Genomic DNA, 22,561 nt, shown 5'->3' with positions numbered 1-22,561 from the left:
TGTAGTAGTGAGTCTTCTGAATGACTGGGCAACGCCTTCATTTAAACAAACTGCTGCTGCCCTGGAAAAATGTTGATGTTAATGGTATATGAATCACTAGTATGAGCCTATAGTTCTAACTGCTCAGACAGGCTGTGTTGTCTTACAAGAACAGCAGTGGGAGGGCGTGTGGCCTATTTTGTCAGCACAACCTTTGACTTGTTTCCTTTCTTAGCTTGACATGTCCTTTCCCCCCGTGGTTTTGCCCTATAATTTGGTTAATAACAATGGTCTGCCAGTTTGTAGCCAATGCTAGCTAAAGCAAGCAGGACAGGGTGCAAGCTGTTGACTATGTCGTTTATGCTGGCTAGGCCTAAAAAAAAAATAAGTTTGGTTTCCTGTTGGTTGTCAGTTCGGTGATGGGTCGGTAGGGAATTTATTTATTTTATTTTTTTATTTTTTTTTATTTTTTTTCCCAGTGGCAGCAAGGGATAGATAGGAAATATATATATATTTTTATTTTCTTAAAATTACAGCAGCGATGGATACTTTTTTTCATAACATAGTTTACATGTACTCTACCACTGCTCTACACACGTTTTTATATGAACAAAATATTTAAGTCAATATGAATGCTTTCATATCAAACATGTTTGATATGATCGGGACGGCCCCGATGAGGCTGTGAGCAGATCGGGAGGTTTAAGATTGGATCTGCAAACAGCTCACACTAAAATCCTGTAGTGTGAGCCAGCCATAGCGCCACCGTCAAATCAACATGCTCATAAAATAAATTGGGTCGCACGTAAATTGACAGGGTCGGTCGGCAACCGGAACCAAACTTTATTTTTTTTTAGGCCCTATAGTCTCACCATGTGACAAGTGTCCCTTTGATAGCTCAGTTGGTAGAGCGACGACAAGAACTGTGGTGGTGTTGCAGTTTAAATCTGGCTCGAAGGAGACTTCTAATTAGAGAGACAAGGTAGTTATACGGTTGGACCGTTGGGAGAGACCAACCTTCAACTATTGGACACAACCATCAGTCACAGTCTGTCTACTCTACACACAAGCCTCCGCCCTGCCCGGCGGTGTCCTCCTTCAGCAAAACACTCGACCACAGAGGTCCTGTACTGTGGCTGGGCCATGCACTCACTGTCCAAATGCACACGGAGAATGTTCCTATGGAGACTAATAAACAAAAGTATCTCATGAGTAGCAGTGAGTTCAGTAGCTTGTGAAGGAGGAGGAGCTTCTCAAATGGTCTACTTGAATCAGAATCAGCTCTATGAAGGCAGCTTGTGTTGGATACATGTTGCGGAATGAGAAGATAATTCTATGTTCTATAATGGTCGACATCGGATGTTTCACAGGTTCTTGTGTGTTCCTCGAAGCTATTAGGTTGAAACGTACACACACCACCCTGGGCTAAATTGGCCGCGTTTCCAAGTCTGTGCTGTGTCAACTCAAGTCCGTTTAGAAACAATAGCCACTTAGGTTCCAGAGGTCAAATTCCTTAAAGAAATTTTTCGTTATTTGGTTCTTGACCTATTTTGATCAGGCTAAAAGTGGTATTTGAGTTTCTTTTGGATCCTTTACACAGTATATATATATAGATATATATATTTTTTAATTGTTTTGTAAGCACATTTTGACATTTTGTAGCATTGTAATGTTGAATGTATGTATATATGTTTTTTCTTTTCTTTTCTTTTTTCCGGTTCTTGTTTTGTTTTCTTTATGTTCTGAAAAAGTAAAATAAAATATATATAAAAAAAAAAGAAACAATAGCCAAACTGACTGACCTTTTCTGTCTCTTTTCTCAGCGGGTAACGATGTGCGGGATGCCTTTGCTAGTGCCAAGACTGGTGGAGACCAATACCGAGTTTTAAAGATAGTGATTGAGGATGGTAAGCAAAGCAATACCCCTAGTATAGTGTGTTTACTGTGACGCCTCTTCTGCCAACAAAACGCTCAACTTGCAAATCTGCTAACCTTTAGAATGAGTAGATGAGTAACAACAAATCAATGTCAAAGTTACACAATGCACCGCTGAGACGTTTGTCCTGGACACGTTGACTTCTCCAGAGCAGTTGGCGATGGGCGGCACCAGGCCAGCAGCAAAGCAGTGGGACAGAGAGTACGATTCCCTCGTGCTGCCGCTCCTGGAGGATGACCTGCCCTGCTACATTCTGTACCGACTGGACTCCACTAACAGCCAGGGCTACGAGTGGATCTTCCTGGCCTGGTCACCAGACCAATCTGCCGTAAGAAACTCAAGCCCAGAGACTGGGATTAAGGAGTCAATCAATCAATCAATCAATTTTATATTTATATAATAGCACCAAATCATAACAAGAGTTATCCCGAGGTGCTTTACAAATAGCACAGGTAGGAGACCAGCCTCTTTATTTTAGACCCAACAATTTAAACAATTCTCATATGCACTGGCGCCCTAACCCTAACCCTCCTCTGCCATGAGCGGTTGGATTGAGAGAGAGAGAGAGAGGCACAGTAATAACAATGACACCTTTAGACAACTATAATAAGTAAGACTCTTACTTATTATAGTTGTCTTAACGGTGAGCATAAATAGTAATAGTAATGCACAGTTATGACAGTAGTAACAGTAGCTGTCATGTTTTTGTCCTTCACACCATATGACTGAGCTGCGACAGGGGATCAACACATTACAAGCTATCTCAGCAGGGGAATCACCGACGGGTCCGCAAACGCAGCCCCACACACCGGCTTTATTCGTTCTACACAATCGGTTCAAAGTCAGATTTATTAAGTCCGAGTTATTAAGTTTACTGCTATCTCAAGTATTATTTCCTGTTTCAATAGATAATAGAATGATCTTATTAAACATCTAAGATTTGCATAGCTACTTAAATGCTTTTTAAATTGTTTTTTGTTGTTGTTGTGGGACAGCAGTTTGTACCAGTTTGTAAGAATGGCTTCCTCCATCAGACCCCTTGCGTGCTTATATCATTGACTGTATGCTTGTACCCTGCAGACAGCAGACATCACCCTGGCTGTGTCTCACTACGGTCCTCTCTCCCGAGACAAGCAGATATTTAGCAGACTAGATACAGCATCTGACTGTGGGACCTCTCTGACTCATCAGGGAGCTCTGCTCATGTCTTTGGACAGTTCACACTTAACAAGCGATCGCAGAGCCAACATGATTTTCCACAGACGGCTCAGAGCGCCTAGTTTGAACTAGGCATAAGTCACACAAAGAAATATGCTAAATGGACCATCAAATAGTATTATTTTGATTGTCTAAACATCTGAGCTCTCATATTGAAAAGCAAATATTAATCAACTGAGGTATTGTCCAGCCATCAGCCATTTTCAAAACAATGAATTGTATGCTGGTTTAAAGCTGATATACTGGATACACCTAGAAATAAGAACAGAACAACATTGTTATTTCTTACCACACTTCTTGAAGTGTAAATGGGGAAAGACCACAGAGATGCTTTCCAAAAAGGCTACATCTCTTATCTCAAACAAACCTGAAATTATCTTCTTGAAGTGGGCTTATCTCATTGTGTTGTGTGTTTTTGTTGTTGTGCAAATGTAGCCTTTGTTTGTGTGTGGGTGTGTGTGTGTGTGTGTGTGTGTGTGTGTGTGTGTGTGGGTGTGTGTGTGTGTGTGTGTGTGGGTGTGGCACGTCTGTATCTCAGACAATGTCACCTAAGGCCCATTCTATTCATTTAGTTCCACAGAAGCTTGCTGAACCACTTGGGACTATAATGTCATCATGGCTATTCAAGATTGGCATGCCAAATAGATAGAGCCTAGTTCCTCATTGCGCGGCTCGCGAGACGCTTGCGGCTCTCGAAGCTTCAGTTGGCGGCTCTAAGAAATTGCAGGGGGGGGGGGGGATATATTTTTTTTTTAAAGATTTTCTCCCCCCCTGCTCTCCCCAAAATTTCAATAAACCTTTATGGCATATTATTACAATACAACAATACTGGTGTTGACAGTAATAGAAGGTGCCAAATCATTCAAAACAATAAGCATTTTGCTTTTAGGAGTATTGTTCCAAAACGTGTCAATGTGTGTCGTTGCCTGGGAAACGCACATCCCATAATACAACTGTTCGCATTGCATCCCATAATAGTATGATGATACTTGGGATGCCATTGCGAACATAGATGCGAACAGGTTAGCTAAAACTCGCCAGCGACGGCCCCCACCATTGCGGTCGGGGTACGTTTCGAAATCCCTCCAGGCCTGAAATATTTTCTAGGGGAAACTGGTATATGTGTGTGTGTGTGTGTGTGTGTGTGTGTGTGTGTGTGTGGAAAACAATAAAACACAAAAAAATTGTAGGCAGATGTGCTTGGTTGGGGTGGCTTTTGGTGTCTTGCGGTAAAAGTGGCTCTCCTATTGACTTTGTCCTGCCAGTGCGGCTCTCATCGAAGAAATAGTGAGGATCACTGATAGAGAAATATACTAGTACTGTGAGAGCGGAAGGAGGGATGTTGCAAAGGTGACCCGTGCCAGGCCAACAACGAGCCACGCAGGCTATTAGCAGTAGTCTAACCTTCAGCCTAATGGACGGTCAAATCGATGACAGAGTCTCCTTCTAGCAGACATGAGCTGAGCTCAACATTCCTGCTTACAGGTCCAGGCACAGCACCTCAGCGTTCAGGCGTGTCTGGAAGCTGCAGAGATATCAATGTTCTGAAACACTGAAAGTGGGCTTGTGGTGTGTGGTTTTTCAGTGGTACTCGTTTAGACAAAGTCTGATCTATCTGATCTGAGTGCGTTTACATGCAGACAATAAACAGTTTATTAGCGGATTTCTGGAGTTACCTGATTATTCAAATGGTCATGTAAACAGCATAAACCCATAAGCTTTATCCGTTTATGGCCGTTATCGGATTATGAATAAACCGATAAACATACCTAGGTTTTTGGCCAATAACCCGTCTTTTGAGTGCATGTATATACAGCGTATCAGGTTTCTTGTGGGTTTATACATCTGCGCATGTACAAGTTGCATGTAAAAGGTAGAATTACCGCCGCCTTCTGGAGAGAAATCCGACTAATTGACTGAATCATGTACAGTAAACCCGGGTTTTTCCTATTGTCGGATTATTAAAGTGCATGTAAACGCAGAAATCAGATTATTGCCATAAACCGATTACTCACAGTTATCAGTTTATTGGTGTGCATGTAAACGCACTATTGTCAGATGGAACATTAAATCAAGTGACGTGTCTGCATGAAAATAAGTCCTCATAAAAGAGGATACTTTTGATGAAATCGCAGTTATCACACAAGGCGTTGACAAGATTCTCCCCTGTTTTGATTCATATTCTTAACAACAGGTGCGACATAAAATGTTATACGCTGCTACCAGAGCCACGCTGAAGAAAGAGTTTGGAGGTGGACACATCAAGGATGAGATCTTCGGCACCGTAAAGGTTGGTCAGACGGATCAGATGGCAGCAGATACAATGTTGCCAAAGGTTCCATTAATCCTCGAGAAATTAAAGGAACACTCCGCCCATTTTCAACCAGCTTTGTATCATTAGAACATCAGTAGTATATCAGAAAACTGTAAACGGTTTTGAAGTCTGTCATTTAATTTGACACTTATTGAGTGTTAAAGTGTGGACCAGTGACATCACTGGTCCACACTAACTCAAATTAATAACTCATTCACTCAAATCAACTCTCAATAACTCTCAAACTAGATGAATAGTTTGACAGTTATTGAGAGTTGATTTGAGTTAATGATTTATTAATTTGAGTTAGTGTGGACCAGTGATGTCACTGGTCCACACTTTAACACTCAATAACTGTCAAATTAAATGACAGACTTCAAAACCGTTTACAGTTTTCTGATATACTACTGATGTTCTAATGATACAAAGCTGGATGAAAATGGGCAGAGTGTTCCTTTAAGTTGAGCATAATGTGTTTATGACAGCTGATATGATTTGAGCTGTTATTATTACTACACCAGTCATCAGTGTTATGTGTTGTGATTCTGTTTTTTTTTGTTTTTTTTCAATCCCCCAGGATGAATTGTGTTTCAGTGGCTACAAGAAATATCTGGCATTACTTGCTGCGCCTCTGCCACTCACTGCTGCAGAGGAGGAGCTGAGAAAGATTAAACTCAGTGAGGTACACACACACACACACACACACACGCAAACACACACACACACGCACACGCACACAGACACACACAGACACACACACACGCACACACACACACACACACACACGCGCGCGCGCAAACACACAGACACACGCACACACACGCAAACACACACACACACACACGCACACACACACACACACACATGCACACACACACACACGCAAACACACACACACACACACACACGCAAACACACACACGCACACGCACACAGACACACACAGACACACACACACACACACGCACACACGCATGCAAACACACACACACACACACACACACGCACACACGCATGCAAACACACACACACACACACACACACACACACACATACACACACACACACGCATGCAAACACACACACACACACACACACACACACGCACAGACACACACGCAACCACACAGACATGAGTAACATAGGTTTCGTCTACTGAGCTGCCTATTTATAGACTGTTTTCACAGAGTTGTGTTGCTGTGGAACAGTTTGAACCCTAGCTTATTTCCTGTCTGCTATTGTATTAGCAAAAACCACAACAGGAAGTGAGCTAGGGGAAATGTAGAATATTTATGTTGTCAAGCTAAAACCGTCTACGAAAGTATTTTTCTTTTATTTATTTGTTTATATTTATTTATATTTATTTATTTATTGGGGGGGGGGGGGCGTGGGTTAGGATTGTTCTCTATTTCAGTTTTGAAAAAGGCCACCCAAGTCTCCCTGGCGACAGAGGTGGGGGGATAGCTTATAGCAGCTCACACAGCCGTATTCCTCCTATCTATCTCCAGTGTATGTGCAGTGAAGTCCTGTAGAAACACTGCTGCTGCTGGATATGAATGAGGGCCGGCGATGCACCCTCTCCAGCAGCACAAGGTCAGCAGGAGCACAAGTGACTAACAACAAGCCACAAAGATGCTGATGCATTAGAACAAGCAGGATGCTGCCAGGGGTGAATGTATTGGGCCAGTGCAGCTCATACCCTCTAGCTCTACCACTGTGTGGTTTACATACTTAAACCCCCCATTCAAGCTGAGCAGCAAGGATGTACTAAGAAGAGCTCTTAAAGCCCCTTTACAGTCAGTGTCTCTACCGGTTTAAAACAGCTACAAGGAACTGGTTATATAACCGTCTAAATGTAATACTGATGACTCGCATCTTACCTACATCAGCAAATGAGACCATCCGCGAGGAGATTGTCGTTTTCTATATAGTTATTCTCAATGCGGGTAGCGCACGTGTGTCTGTCACCTCCATGTGAAACGGGTTGTAACTTGTCATTAGAATCTTTAAAATAATCAAATACACTGGAGTGTGGGGGGGGGCTTTATGGAATGTACAGATCTTGTACTTCCATGCTGGGAGAGCCAAATGTAAAAGTGAATGTGCAGTAATGACTCGGTAGTTGGCACTGATTCCGTACGGGCGTGCACTCGGATCGTTGTGTTTTGCCTGCGCTCGACTGCAATGCTGCTAAGACCAGGAAATACTGTAACCTGATCCATTGCTTTAGGCTGCAGGCTGCAAATGAGGCAATCAGTGTTTACTTTGCTCATGTGAAGGACTTTAAGGGTTGGGCCCGAGCAGCGGCCGCCAGACAGGAAGTAAAGAACGCAGCTTCAGTCTTTGAGATGTCGAATGTCTGTGTCCCTGTGTATAAACTAAGCTATAAACGAGCTCTTCTGCTTTTCAAGAAACGGCCCTACCGCTCGAACTGCTGCTCTCCCGGGTCTGCCGCATAAACGTGGAACTGTCTTCCATCACCATATAAGGAAGGGCTTTGAGGAGCAGAGAGGAACCTGTCCAAAATGTGCTCAGTTAAACGCAGCAGCAGAGAGAAAATGGGGAAGTGAGGGTTTTGCGTTCCTCCCACTCGACCAGCTGTTCAAGGGAAGATAATATGCCGTTTAATCTGCGCCGCTCGCGTGGAGAAAAGAGGCTTTGAAATATTTATCGTTTTCCGAGCCTTCGGAGACCGCTGCCTTTGACTAAGCAGATGGGATGCAAGCCTCTCAATCCGTTTTGGTATGCGAGGAGGTAGAGCTACATCAGGGGCCTCAATCATGTTGTGCAACGGCGTTTTCATTTTGTGGCGAACACGGATGCTAAAAATAGACGCAATCCATCAGTGTAATCTCTATAAATAGATGCAATCAATCAGCGTAAATCCCGCCAGCGTTTCCAGGTCTGCACGTGGTTCTGTGGGAGGCTCCTTCCTGGTCACTTTCCCACACAAGCACCTCATCTGTCATCATCACTAGGGCAGCTGGGTATTGGCGAGGATCTCACGATACGATACGTATCACGATACTTGGGTCACGATACGATTGTATCACGATATATTGCGATGCGATACATATTGCGATATTCTACAGAATTTACTAAAAATTAAATAATAGAGCTAAAGATACAACACACTGTGTACCACCCAGGTAGTGTAATAATATACATCACTTTATACTGATAAGTTAGTGGACAAATTGAGTCAAAACTACTGAGTGTTGAGTGTTACTGAACGCATCGATATGGGAAATATCGTGTCATGGCATGGCCTGCAAAAAAAAAAAAAAAAGGTTTTTTTATATCGCGATACTTGGCGTCCAAGTATCGATACAGTATCGGGAAATAAAATATTGCGATATATTGCCGTATCGATTATATTGCCCGGCCCTAATCATCACGCCGCAGCATTCAAGCTGCTCGTAGCAAACCCCGTGTTTATTTTGTATTATTATCACTAAGATGGAGGAAGTCCTTTGAATAGAACAATCACCACTGGCCCAAAACACTGATTTGTCCCCTCGCATGACTGAATTCAATAATCGCAGCTGAATTGAAGAGTGAAACGGGGAACAACATGTTGAGAGTGGTTGGTTTATTCTCCGCCAGCACGGTACATATGATATGGTAAACAATGTCGTCATCATGTGTGTATGTGTGTGTGTGTGTGTGTGTGTGTGTGTGTGTGTGTGTGTGTTTCAGTTTTCAATGTTTCTGTCTTTGTAGACAGAAATAGAGTTCATATTAATTCCACCCATGTGTGTTATGTGAAAACAAGTTTTACTGTTGACACACAAATGTTTGCTTAAAGGAACACTCCGCCCATTTTCAACCAGCTTTGTATCATTAGAACATCAGTAGTATATCAGAAAACTGTAAACTGTTTTGAAGTCTGTCATTTAATTTGACAGTTATTGAGTGTTAAAGTGTGGACCAGTGACATCACTGGTCCACACTAACTCAAATTAATAACTCAAATCAACTCTCAATAACTGTCAAACTATTCATCATTCATCTAGTTTGACAGTTATTGAGAGTTGATGTGAGTTAATGAGTTATTTGAGTTAGTGTGGACCAGTGATGTCACTGGTCCACACTTTAACACTCAATAACTGTCAAATTAAATGACAGACTTCAAAACAGTTTACAGTTTTCTGATATACTACTGATGTTCTAATGATACAAAGCTGGTTGAAAATGGGCAGAGTGTTCCTTTAATAATGAAAATGAATGAATTCATTAGCATACGCGGTTATGTTCAATACCTCATGCTGATTAAAGCAACTCAAGTGTCTTGTTTGTGTGTGTGTGTGTGTGTGTGTGTGTGTGTGTGTGTTCGTGTGTGTGTTCGTGTGTGTGTGTTCAGGTGCAGACGGACATCAGTGTGGACACCAAGCAGCAGACCCTGCAGGGAGTGGCCTTCCCCATGCATGGCGACGCGGTCGAAGCACTCGAACGTTTCAGGGACAAGAAAGTCAACTACGTACAACTTGTGAGTCCTCAGGAGCCGATGCTGCTCGAATCGTTGAGGCGCTAACCGAATAATTTGAATAAGCAAATCATTTCTCTGCCTTTCGTCGCGTACTACTTTGGAGAAATGACAGGCTTCTTGGTCAGGAGTTTGTTTACAGACGGACACAATGACTTTGTCATTTTGTCCAAAGTGTTTCATTGTTTAATTTGGCCTCATTGAAATTCAAAGGGTTCATGTCACAAGATCAGATTCGAGTACAAAGGGAATCCTTGTGGCACTTGTTGGCACCTTGTCTCAGTACCATTTTAAACAGTCCAAATTGTTCAGTCATCTAAAAGCTATTCATTAAAGTACGCCCCAAAAAAAAGCATGTTTATGTTCGTTATCCAGGGAAGCTCGACTGCTCACTGCTGTGGGTTAGATGTCTCGCTCAAAGGCACCTCAGCAAAGGGAGGGCAGACTGTTTATTATTCACTGGCCCCACCCACATTTTCCTAGTCAGTCCTGCGATGCAAAGCTGTGACCTTCCAGCCACGAGCACCCCTTCTCCATCAACCTCGAGGATAACTTCCTGCTTCCTTTCTTCATCAACAGGAAATAGACTTTGAAAAGGAGCTGATTAGGTTGTGTAACACTGAGCCGACAGAGTTGAAAGACCTGCCCAAGAGAATCCCCAAAGACGCCGCCCGTTACCACTTCTTCCTCTACAAACACTCCCACGAAGGAGACTACCTGGAGTCCACAGGTGAATAAGATGATACAACACAATATTCCTGTACACTAGGGCTGTGAATCTTCACTGGCCTCACGATTCGATTCGATTACGATTCAGAGGGCTACGATTCGATTCGATAACGATTATCGATGCATCTTAAATCGATGCATCACTTTTTTTCCCGAATACATGATTTTTTTTCTCACTTTGTGGCTACTTTTAAAATAAAAGTGCATTTAGAATTGCATTGTATTATGATCCATAATTAAAATAAACAACTGCATGTACTTCCATTATATTTTATTTGATTATAATTTTTTTATTTTTATTTTTTTAATAATCGATTTTTGACATTTGTGAATCGATGCAGAATCGTGCAGGTCCGCATCGCGATGCATCTTATAATCGATTATTTTTGACACCCCTACTGTACACCTGAAAGCTCCATCTTCGATGTTGCTCTAAATGGTTCTTTGTGTCCGGTCCGATCATGCTCTTTTCCTCTCCATCACAGTCTTCATTTATTCCATGCCTGGGTACAAGTGTAGCATCAAAGAGAGGATGCTCTACTCCAGCTGCAAAAACCCCTTGGTCGACATGGTGGAAAACAAGGTCCAAATTGAGATTGAGAAAAAGGTAATAGACGAAACTGGCAAACTGCATATACTGTATGAAGCATGATATGTTTCACCACAGTCTTGAAAGAATGCTCTGATGTTTTAGCAAGTAAGATTGTTTTCAGTTTCACCTTTGTGAATTCAGTATTTCGTGTCCCACAGTGATTTAGGGATGATACAAAGCTACTGTAGTTTTTGACAGCCACTAACTGCTTTCTAGCTGACAACTGGACGCACACAGGTGAAACTGCTATTTGACATCAGCATGACATCATCACATTCTTCAAGGTTGTTGTGAGTAGGGAGTAGGGATGCACGATGATTTGACACTTGCAGTGTCGGCTGATAATAAAGGAACGAACATTCGAATCGAACATTTCTGCCGATATGACAGGCCGAAAAAATGACACTTTAACTATGCCAAAATGCTCGATGTTACATAATGATAGAGAAAATTTACATCACATTAGCCTTTATTTGGACAATCACTAGTTATTAATATATTCATATACATTTCCATTTTAGTTACATATAGTTGTGACACAGACAGACTTAATATTTAGATGGCCTGTGTGTTCCTTCAAGTGGTTCACTGTTTACCTTTGGGCTGTGAAATTTCATTCTCTATCACATAAATAAAAAAAATATGCTATGTTATAATAACCTAAAATAGTTTTCTGATTTTGCCCAGTGAATATTGTTTTGTATTTATGTCCGCATCTGCCAGTGGGACATCATGATAAAAGTAGCGGCATAATAATGTTAATTCCACTACAGCAAAGACGATGTTCTCTGAAATTGGGGGGGGGGGGGGGCGCATATATTGATATCAGCATCGGCCAAAAGAGTTGGAAAACATCTGTATATCGGATACCGGCCAAAAATCCAATACCGTGCATCCCTAGTTGCGAGTTGTGAAGTTCCTTCAACCGTCCGTATCACCTGCTCATTTCCTCTTCCCAGTTGGAGATCGAAAACGGGGAGGAGCTGACCAGCGACTTCCTGTACGAGGAGGTCCATCCCAAGCAGCATGCGCACAAACAGGCCTTCGCCAAGCCTAAAGGCCCTGCCGGGAAGAGGGGCGGCCGCCGCATCACCAGACCCCCCGCAGAGGGCGAAGAGGACTAAACAGACCTCACCCCCACCCCCTCCCCAACCTCCAACATGCGTTCCACAATGGAACATTCCAAGTGATGAGGAAATCATATTTGACACAAGCTTTTGTTTAAATGAATTCAAGACAACAACCTCAAATTCCCACCCAGAGTTCACCCACCGAACTATGCACACACACACCGAGGACAACTGAGCAACGACGCGCACTTCAAACATTTCCATTTGTAGCTTGCCAAATGGAAGGTGTATGATTATGTATGTAACTGCATTCACAAGGCATTTTAGGATGATTCAAATACGGGGTTTTTACATCGTCGTTGCCGACTACAAGAAAGAAAAAATGTTATTGCGACTAATGTGAATTTGTGCCAATGTGATAAAAATCCCCCGTTATGAATCCACACGCTTGAATTTTTAACTTGCATTCCTTACGTCCGTGTCGATTTGTGTGTTTTCATCATGTGTCTCAAACGTCTCGAGGCATTCGTCTTTGTGTGCACGACCGAGGCGCTCCAAAGCAGAAAAGAGAATTATCCCACTTGTTGTCATTCATTAATTTTAACAGTGCATTTTATATTGGAAGATAAAATCGACTTCTTTTTTGATATAACTGTGGTTTACATGGGAAGAAAAAAAATACATCTGCTGAGAAACTTATTTTTCTATGCAAGTGCTGTATATGTACATACTGTAGCCGTGTGATGGTCTGTGATTGAAAAGAGAAAGGAAAGAGAGGTCTTGTCTGTTCAGGTGATCGTCAGTGTCAGTGGAAAAAGTGTCATAGTGGAAAGAACTTCCAGAAATATTACGTCAGTACATCTCGGATTCCACAAAGAGGAAGCTACCTTGACTGTGCTGGCTGCCAAACCACGTGGAAGTCCCAGCAACTCGATAGGAACGGGAACGTTTAGTACCTTCCATCAAAACGTATGCCACATTCACTTGTCTACTGATGGATATTAGGCAAACTACTTCGCTCACCTCGTGTTTGAAGGGAAATCCCTTTTACAGCCATGACATTTAATGAAAAAAACAAATCATGTTTGGTCTTAATTGTTTTCTTATAAATCTTTCTTTTTAAAGAAGAAAAATAAAATATTTAAATCATGCATCTAGCCTCTTGTTTCCTTTCACTGTCGACATAAATACTTGTTTTCGCACAATTTGTGCAATTTATTTAACCCCTTTAAAATATGACTTTAGCAATGCATAGTATTCAACATAGTATTTTTGTATTAAAAAAAAGTGCTTGATTGTAAAAACGGGAGTTACAGGCTTCTTACTATATGTAGTATATAATGTAAAGACAACCACACTAATTATAAATACATAGTTTATTATTAGAAAAATAAAGATGGTGCCATATACAGTATTTTTAGCCTGGTTAAAACCATCCTGAACGAAACAGAATGTGAGTTCACCAGGCTCTCGTCTTTCTGCATTGCTCAGTTAAATCTGTTTCATCAAAAGCTACATGTAAAGGAATGTATGACAACACTTGTCAGTTGAGTTGTGCAAGCAGCACTGTGTTCAGGACAGGCGCAGACAGCCTGCGTGTCTTCTCCACACACGCTATGCTTCAGTCTCCTGTGGCTGAGAGTCTGCGGAAATGCTTCTGACAACTTCTTCAAGCTCTGACAGGACCTGTGAAGGCAGATTGCAATTGTAACTGAAATTGACAGAACAACAACAACAACACACGAGCCTTTTCATCTCATCTCTCTCATACAGAGAATGAGAATGTCACTCGGATGACAGGGAAATATAGTGTGTGTGATCAAAACTATGGCAAATCCTGCGTTTCATTCAGAAGGCAACTTCATTGCTCTCGCGGGGTGTTTGTCTCAAATTCTCCACTGTTCGCTCCACATCAAAGCTGTTGGGTGTTGACTATTCTCTCCTCTCACGGTGCCTGCTGGCCCAGCAGTTGAACTGAAGGGTCAAATCCTTACGTCGGCATTTCCTTTGTCATTTTGGTCCTGTGGAATGTGCATGCGGGCCTCTGTCCCAGGCCGTTGAACCCAGTCAGCGACTTGTGTTTTCAGCTGGAAAATGTGCTCAGTAGAGCACGGACGACCGCCACGGCCGACAAAACCCCCGCAAGATCAAATATGCACCTTTTGGTGATGGGCCACGCCCATGCCCTCTCTTCCTCGGCTCATAGCCAAACTTCATACAAAGTTTTGTGCAAATCCGTGACCAACCTTTTGAGATCCCCTTCTAACAGACGGACACACAGACGCAGGCGAAAACATGACCTCATTGGAGGAGGTAATATAGCAATAATATGATAGTTGACTGGTCCTCGCATTGAATTTTCTTTTTGCTTACAGAGAGGTCAACATAGACTAACGCTCCAGAAGAGTTTCTCATTTTGACCAAAGTGCCATTTCCTGGTTGAAATTCAAAGGGTTTCGAGGGATTCAGTGTCTTGCTCAAGGTAACTGAAGTAGGGGCTTGAACTGGGGACCTCCAGGACATTCTTCCTAATCAATACACTACCATGTTAAGACTAAAAAATTTACATTTCTCCCTCAACATAAACATTTAGTCAACACAATCTATATCCTTATTTTCTACGGAGGATTTCCTGACCGTACCTGTTTGACGAGCGGCCGTTTGACCTTCCTGTCCTCGAGACAGCCGCAGGCTAAGGAGTAGATCCTCTCCACCTGGTTCAGCTCCCAGTGTCTCATCTTCTTGTCCAGGAAGTCCTCCAGAGTCAGCTCCTCCTCCTTATCATTTATATCGTACCTCATCTCCATCTGGAAGAGAGGCATATCACACCACAGACAGCTGAAGGCAATGTTAAACAGGACGACATTTTAAGCCACTATGGAGGGCAAGATGAAATACATTACATTTATGTCACTTTTGTCCAAAGTGACCTTACAACCAAATGTGCATCACACACCCCATTTACACCTGGTTTTTATTTTTATTTTTATTTATTTTTATTTTTTAAATATATATTTTTCCCCAATTTTTTATCCCATTTTTATCCCCCATTAGTGCTAATTTAATTTATTTATCCTGGTTGCTACTCCACCCTCTGCCGATCTGGGGAGAGCCGAAACTGGCTCCATGCTTCCTCCGAGACATGGGCAGTTAGTTAGCCAGCCGCTTCTTTTCACCTGACAGAGGAAGCTTCACCGGTAGGACATAGGATGTGGGAGGTTCACACTATTCCAACCGGTTCCCCTCCCTCTGAACAAGCGCCCTTAACGACCAGAGGAGGAACCACATTAGCAACCAGGATATTGCATGTTTTGGTGAAGGGGGTTCCTATATGAAGGAAACCCCCGGGAGGCACGGGGAGAACATGCAAACTCCACACAGAAAGGCCCTTTTGACGACCCCACCCGGGCGGCGGGCACTCGAGGACATGCGGACGGGCACGCATTCCTTCAGCGCTCACAGCGTCCCATGTGGGAATCGAACCCAGGACCTTCGAGCTGTGAGGCGACAGCGCTTACCACTGCACCACCGTACCCCCCCACACCTGGTTTTTAAACGTGACCTGTATCCGGATAAGTTATCTGGATACGGAAAAACGCATGCTCATGCAACTTGCAAGGTGTAAATGCATCTTGACCAGGATGTGATCAGAACTACCTGACCACATCTGGAGGTAGTCTGGCTCACATTGTGTTCAGATCTCTTACACCCCATTTACACCTGTTTTTTAAATGCAACCATTATCCAGATAACGTATCTGGATACAGGTCGCAACGACTGATATTACTAATAATAACCCTCCAATGAAATGCGGCGTCTTTAATTCATACACTTGGATGGTCAACTGTGGCGCGATAGAAAGTGAAAGCCCCTATTGTGCTGCTTACCAGGAACTGTGCCTCATGCCGCTTTTCATCGGCTGGCGGTAGTCCAGACAAGATCTCTAACAACACCTGTTGTAGATGACAGAGAGATGGGTTTAATCACACAACACCTTTATTCCTGCAGCCAGCTTCACAGACACTGTAGTGTTCCCACACCTGACATGATACAGCAATAAGACATACAAGCTGGACTGTACTATATGTGGGCTCAGCCAGTTTCATATAGGGCGCTGATCTAATTTCATAACATTCGATTGATGTCATACAGCGCCGACATCTTTAGTTAGTGGATACTAGGGCTGGGAATCACCAGATGCCCACGATACGATACTAAAACGATACTTGAGGCACGATACGATAGTATTGCGATATTGCGATATCGTTGATATTGCGATATATTGAATATTGCGATATATTGAATATTGCGATATATTGAATATTGCGATGTTTCGATATATTGTCTAACTCCTTTTCCTACCTTTTCCTTGACCTCACCGGAAGTAAAACATGCAGTGTTTTTTGTTTTGTTTTGGCCCCACATGTAGGCTACATTATTAAGCTTCTCTGGACTCAAATACGCCACTGCAGACGCGGACTGCAACATCGGGCGCTTCGGGCAGATGCCCGGTGGCCTGGCATGGCATGGCCTGCAATTTTTCTTTTTTTTTATATCGATACTTGGCGTCCAAATATCGATACAATATCGTCAGGCAAAATATCGCAATACTATGGTGTATCGACCCCCCCCACCCCCACCCCTAGTGGATACTAATACTGTACTCATATTTTTTACAGTAAAAACAAACTGATAGGTAATTCTAATTCTGATCCCCCTCCCCTGTTTTCTCCCCAATTGGACTTGAATTCCCCCCTTGCTCCACCCCCTCTACCAATCTGGGGAGAGCTGTAGACTAGCACGTGCTTCCTCCGATGCATGTGCAGGTCGCCGCCACCTGACAGCGAGGAGTTTCACCGGCAGGACGTAGCGCGTGGGAGGATTATGCTATTCCCCCCCAGATCCCCTCCCCCCAAACAGACTGACCAGAGGAGGGGTGCTGGCGCAGCAACACAGAACACATAACTTTAATCCCGCTTCCCACCCGCAGACACGGCCAATTGTGCCTGTATGGATGCCCGACCAAAGCCGGAGGTCAAACCTGGGCTTGAATTCTGATATTTCAACGGGAAATAATGAAACGACTCAAACTAAAAAGTGTACATTTCAGTATAGTTTCAGAAGAGCCTCGCATAAGTAAATTGCTGAGTTGTGTTCTATGTTTTACATTACAGCTGCAGTTTTTCCATCGCTGAAATAGGCCATTTTATCACCATCTCTGTCTATGGCGGCAGACAGCCTACCACTCAGTCACAGACAGCCTACCACTCCGTCACAGACAGCCTACCACTCAGTCACAGACAGCCTACCACTACGTCACAGACAACCTACCACTCAGTCACTGACAGCCTACCACTCCATCACAGACAGCCTACCACTCAGTCACAGACAGCCTACCACTCCGTCACAGACAGCCTACCACTCAGTCACAGACAGCCTACCACTCCATCACAGACAGCCTACCACTCCATCACAGACAGCCTACCACTCCGTCACAGACAGCCTACCACTCCATCACAGACAGCCTACCACTCAGTCACAGACAGCCTACCACTCCATCACAGACAGCCTACCACTCAGTCACAGACAGCCTACCACTCAGTCACAGACAGCCTACCACTCCGTCACAGACAAGCCTACCACTCCGTCACAGACAGCCTACCACTCCATCACAGACAAGCCTACCACTCCATCACTGACAGCCTACCACTCAGTCACTGACAGCCTACCACTCCATCACTGACAGCCTACCACTCAGTCACAGACAGCCTACCACTCCGTCACAGACAGCCTACCACTCCATCACAGACAGCCTACCACTCCATCACAGACAGCCTACCACTCCATCACAGACAAGCCTACCACTCCGAAGCTGAAGATGTCAGATCTGGGTGTGATCTCGCCTCTCAGCGCCTCAGGTGCCATGTACGCACGAGTCCCCACGATCCTCTCCGTCATCATGGTGGTGGACGACCGCCTGGCCGACGCCCTCGTCAGCCCGAAGTCCGAGATCTTTGCCACAAACTTTTCATCCAACAGGATATTTGCACTGGAAGAAAAAAAACATATTTGACCGTGATTATTAGTATGAACGGCGATCATTGAAACATCACGCGTGATCTGATTCACATATCTAAATCAGAATTATGATCATAATTCATGACCAGATCATTTACAAGGAATCGTTACCAAGGAAACAAACACAATCCCGGCATACTTAACGTACCTTTTAACATCCCTGTGGATATGGTGGTTGTTGTGAAGATACTCCAAGCCTCTGGCTGTCCCCACAGCTATCAAACACCTCTGTTGCCAGGACAGCGGAGGGCTTTCTTCCTACAAGCACAAAAAACACACACTTGAAATATACGTACGTACAGTAGAACACATGTGCCAGAAGATATCGCGTGTAGTGTAGAGAGTGCTTACAGAGCAAGCCAGTCGGTCTAGCAAAGAACCATTGGCCATGTAGGCGTAAACCAAACACGGGTATTGTCCATCACCAGAAAAGCCGACCATGTCCACCAAGTTCACATGTTTCAACCTGTGGAGCAAACAGTCTTATCAAATCACACCTGTGTCAATTAGCATGCAGATAATGCATTAGATTTGCCCTACTTGGTGCACCAGGTGGGTGGGGTTTACCACATACCACACATAGACAATACAATGCCAGTCTACGTGCGATCAGGCTGGAACTTTCAGGAAGTGTAAAGAGCACCCGTGCGGGTGACCTGACGGAGCGGATTCTTTTAATTAGGTAATTGTAAATTAATTGGGGGGTGCAGACTGGGTGGGTCCAACTCCCACGGGGGTCCGCTAGTAGTAGTAGTTTGACGAGTTTGACTTCCATCTTCACAGTAGTCTGCTAATCACATGGTAGGAAAATAACTGGTTGTAATAAATTAACTGAATTAATTCATTTTGAAATGAATGAAATTAATTGATTATACATCAGGGATGCAAACTCATGGATAGTGGAAAAAGGTGACAGATACCAGGGCAGACACAAAACCACTCAGAAATCCTTCACTTAAGTGTCATATTTGCCACGCGTCGCATTGTCTATGTGACAAACGAGACCTAACCTCAAACAGAGATAAGCTAAAACCAACCCGTTGAGAAGTATGAACATAATTACGATTTGACCAAAGTCTGCGTCAGATAACCGCCATTGAAAAGGCAATGCATTGCGATAGCTAAAGTGCTTGAGGGCAAATAATCCATTCAGTCTAAAACAGAGAGGACGTGTGTGATGCTCTGCTCACGGAGCTACTATTACCAGACTCTCTGTTAATGCCATAACTCTCCATAGTTCCATTACTTTGATTTAAACGGCTTCTTAAGAAGCGGCTCACGCGCCTCTGCTCGGGCTAATGAAACAGTGTAATGGCTGTGAGTCACTCAATAGCCTGCTGAATAGCAAGGATATGGAGGGCACAGAGGACAACATGCAGGAGAGGAGGCAGAGTGAGAAGAAGACCACGTACGCCGTCAAAGTCTGGATCTCTTGGTTGAACTGAACGTGCAGCTCGTCCAGCGAGCCGTCCTCCATCTAAAAAAGGAATATATCGTGAATGATTACAACATATGAGATTGATCTATTTTGTCGACAACGAGGAGGTCGAATGTTATACTGCCACTCACCGGATTGAGCTTTTTCACCGCGACAGGTCTGTTGTTGATGAGACCTTTGAAAACGGTCCCAAAACCTCCCTCTCCCAGCCGGCTCCCGCCCCCTGACACCGGACGATCGTCAAAGTTCCCTGTGATCTTCATCAGCTCATCGTACAAGAAACTGGTCAAACCTGATAACAATCATGGACACATGCAAAAACAATGTCACACAGGATTATGGCCGCCCACAGTCCCAATGCCGCCACCTACTGGTCAACTAGGCAACTCGCGACAAGTTTCAAAAGTCACAGCATGGACCAAGATTTTCTGTGATTATAGTTTTGAACTGCCCTTCGTGCATTCAAGCACTAATTGCATAGAAAGCCACATTCATACTAGCCCCTCAGGCCAACCTCTTAGCAATATAATGCTAATTGAATTGCTAATAAAATTGTACAGTTTGAAGGGTAATGTTTGAATCTATCTGGGCCTTGTTTGTTTTAACTTGTGCACGCCTTTTTCTCTGTGTGAGAGCAATGCAAACCAGAGTCAAATCCCTTGTGTGTGTGCATACTTGGTCATTCTGATTCTGTAATTAAGTCTCACTCTTCACATGCTATTTTCGTGCCACCTATATATTACCCTGATACTTCTCGCTTAAAATATAGACTCTTAGAACAGAGGATGTGTCATTTTTTGTATATATATATAATTACGATCAGCTTAGAAATGTGGGTATTAAAACCCCATTTCCCACATAAAAAGGTGGCTAAGCTGTGCAGGTTTACCCCCCCACTGTAACCACCTGTGTCTCCTGGTTGACTGTCCTCTGGTGCAGGAGCAGAGGGGACTGGTGGAGTCTGTCCTTCTGTCTCTGCCAGCAGCCTGGTTGGAGGGGGACTGTTTCTTCTTTCTATCGCTGGAGAGGCCTGCTGTGGCCCCGCTGGGACTGGCTCTATCACACTATCTGCATTAAAAAATAAATAAACGAAGAGGCATCATTACATAACAAGACACACGGAGTCTAATAACGTCCGACACACACCGATGACATCACTCATCGGACGGCATCATCACCAATGACATCACAATTGCTCAGTGTCATCGGTGTGACCATATCGGTGACCTGGCCCCTTTCTTTCGTGACCTTGGCCACTTTCTTTCGTTCTTGGGGACATACAGACAGACACTCTTATAGAGACACTGCATGAAATAAGCCACGCCCATCACGGGGGAAAAGCTCCGTTCATTTCCACACACCAGCGTCATTTTCCTTGAATTAAACATAGCTAAAAGCTGTTGTGTGGTGGGCTGCGTAGACAACAAATGTAAAAAATCGCCAGTTAAAGTTTTTTTGTACTCCTGAGCAAAACAAGGAAGCCATTGAGAATTGGCGAGAAGAAAAATGTGGATCTAGCTGTCAAGGAAGTAAGTTGGAGTGTTCAACTTCCGTATATACGATATTTTTGTGCAACACGCAACCATGCACGTGACATAGGAGAACGCCAGGATTGGAGGGGGGATTTCTGTTTTCCCCCGTCTTGGGCATGGCTTCTGAATGATGACGTGTTACGCAGTGTCTCTATAGACACCTTCGGCCCCTAGTGGCCACCCTGTAAAAAGCATGGTCTGAATCCTTAAAGTGGCAATGTTAATCCCTGAGATTAATGTAAGTAGCTACAGTGAATTCTATTTAATTGGATTTTCTGTTGATGAAGTGTCTGTAGGAAGTTAGGAACGTCTGAGCCGAAAGCCGAAAGTGCCGCTGCCAGGAATTGAACCTGGGTCTCCGTGGTACTGAGATGTAGTATGAGCCGATGCCTGTGCACAGTTGCACGATGGCGCCTAGGTGGGTGGGCGGTGTCTGTCTGTCTCTCTATCACAAATTAATTTTGGGAGCCTGCGGAGTCCATTGGGGGGGATTTCCATAACTGGAGCCATGGCGCATCATCTCCACCTCCTCCACCCTAGGAATCAAGCGCGTGAGATTGCTAGTACTTTGAATGTGAGTTTGAAAACATACCAGGTAACAGTATACTAGCGGGGGCCAGTAACTTGTGGCTCTTCAAAATGTCTACCAGTTCACCCACAGTACAGTTTGTTGTTCCCCAGTCATTCAACAATTCAACTGTGGGACTTCGCCCCTCTGCACCAAGGCCTTCAAACCTCCTGTGGACCAGGAAGGAGAGAGAGAGAGAGAGAGAGGGAGAGAGAGAGAGAGAGAGAGAGAGAGAGAGAGAGAGAAAGAGAGAGAGAGAGATTATTTGGAATTTAGAACTGATTATTGTATGTGTAATTTATTAATTACGGTATCTTGTTGCACTGTTTGTTTCTTGATGCTTTGGCAATATTGTTGTTAAGTTAAAGGAACACTCCGCCCATTTTCAACCAGCTTTGTATCATTAGAACATCAGTAGTATATCAGAAAACTGTAAACGGTTTTCAAATTTAATTTGACAGTTTGAGTGTTAAAGTGTGGACCAGTGACATCACTGGTCCACACTAACTCAAATGAATAACTCATTAACTCAAATCAACTCTCAATAACTGTCAAACTATTCATCATTCATCTAGTTTGACAGTTATTGAGAGTTGATTTGAGTTAATGAGTTATTCATTT

At 43.6% G+C, this 22,561-nt stretch overlaps 2 protein-coding genes across 2 annotated transcripts in view; one reads left to right on the top strand and one right to left on the bottom strand.

The window, feature by feature from the left end:
* Positions 1-1,806: 1,806 nt before the first annotated feature.
* Positions 1,807-13,469, top strand: twf1a (twinfilin actin-binding protein 1a). Its single transcript, XM_083662911.1, has 8 exons — positions 1,807-1,886; positions 2,065-2,243; positions 5,328-5,423; positions 6,025-6,129; positions 9,811-9,936; positions 10,513-10,663; positions 11,148-11,269; positions 12,214-13,469. The coding sequence occupies exons 2-8, from the start codon at positions 2,076-2,078 to the stop codon at positions 12,376-12,378; spliced, it is 933 nt and encodes a 310-aa protein (XP_083519037.1). The 5' UTR covers positions 1,807-1,886; positions 2,065-2,075; the 3' UTR covers positions 12,379-13,469.
* A 262-nt stretch (positions 13,470-13,731) lies between these two features.
* Positions 13,732-22,561, bottom strand: part of irak4 (interleukin-1 receptor-associated kinase 4) — a 9,660-nt gene continuing 830 nt past the window's right edge. Inside the window, exons 2-11 of the mRNA XM_083663067.1 lie at positions 21,965-22,110; positions 20,747-20,908; positions 19,972-20,132; positions 19,815-19,879; positions 18,754-18,868; positions 18,551-18,660; positions 18,187-18,373; positions 16,212-16,277; positions 14,967-15,131; positions 13,732-14,010 (exon numbers count right to left, since the gene is read on the bottom strand). Of these exons, the coding sequence (XP_083519193.1) occupies positions 13,939-14,010; positions 14,967-15,131; positions 16,212-16,277; positions 18,187-18,373; positions 18,551-18,660; positions 18,754-18,868; positions 19,815-19,879; positions 19,972-20,132; positions 20,747-20,908; positions 21,965-22,110 (1,249 nt within the window). The 3' untranslated portion in view covers positions 13,732-13,938. The remainder of the gene's footprint in view (positions 14,011-14,966; positions 15,132-16,211; positions 16,278-18,186; positions 18,374-18,550; positions 18,661-18,753; positions 18,869-19,814; positions 19,880-19,971; positions 20,133-20,746; positions 20,909-21,964; positions 22,111-22,561) is intronic.

The sequence above is a fragment of the Poromitra crassiceps genome (genome assembly GCF_964638095.1).
Source record: "Poromitra crassiceps genome assembly, chromosome: 30".
Lineage (NCBI taxonomy): Eukaryota > Metazoa > Chordata > Actinopteri > Beryciformes > Melamphaidae > Poromitra > Poromitra crassiceps.
The sequence above is the reverse complement of the archived record's forward strand: the minus strand, read 5'-3'. Positions and strand labels throughout refer to the sequence as shown.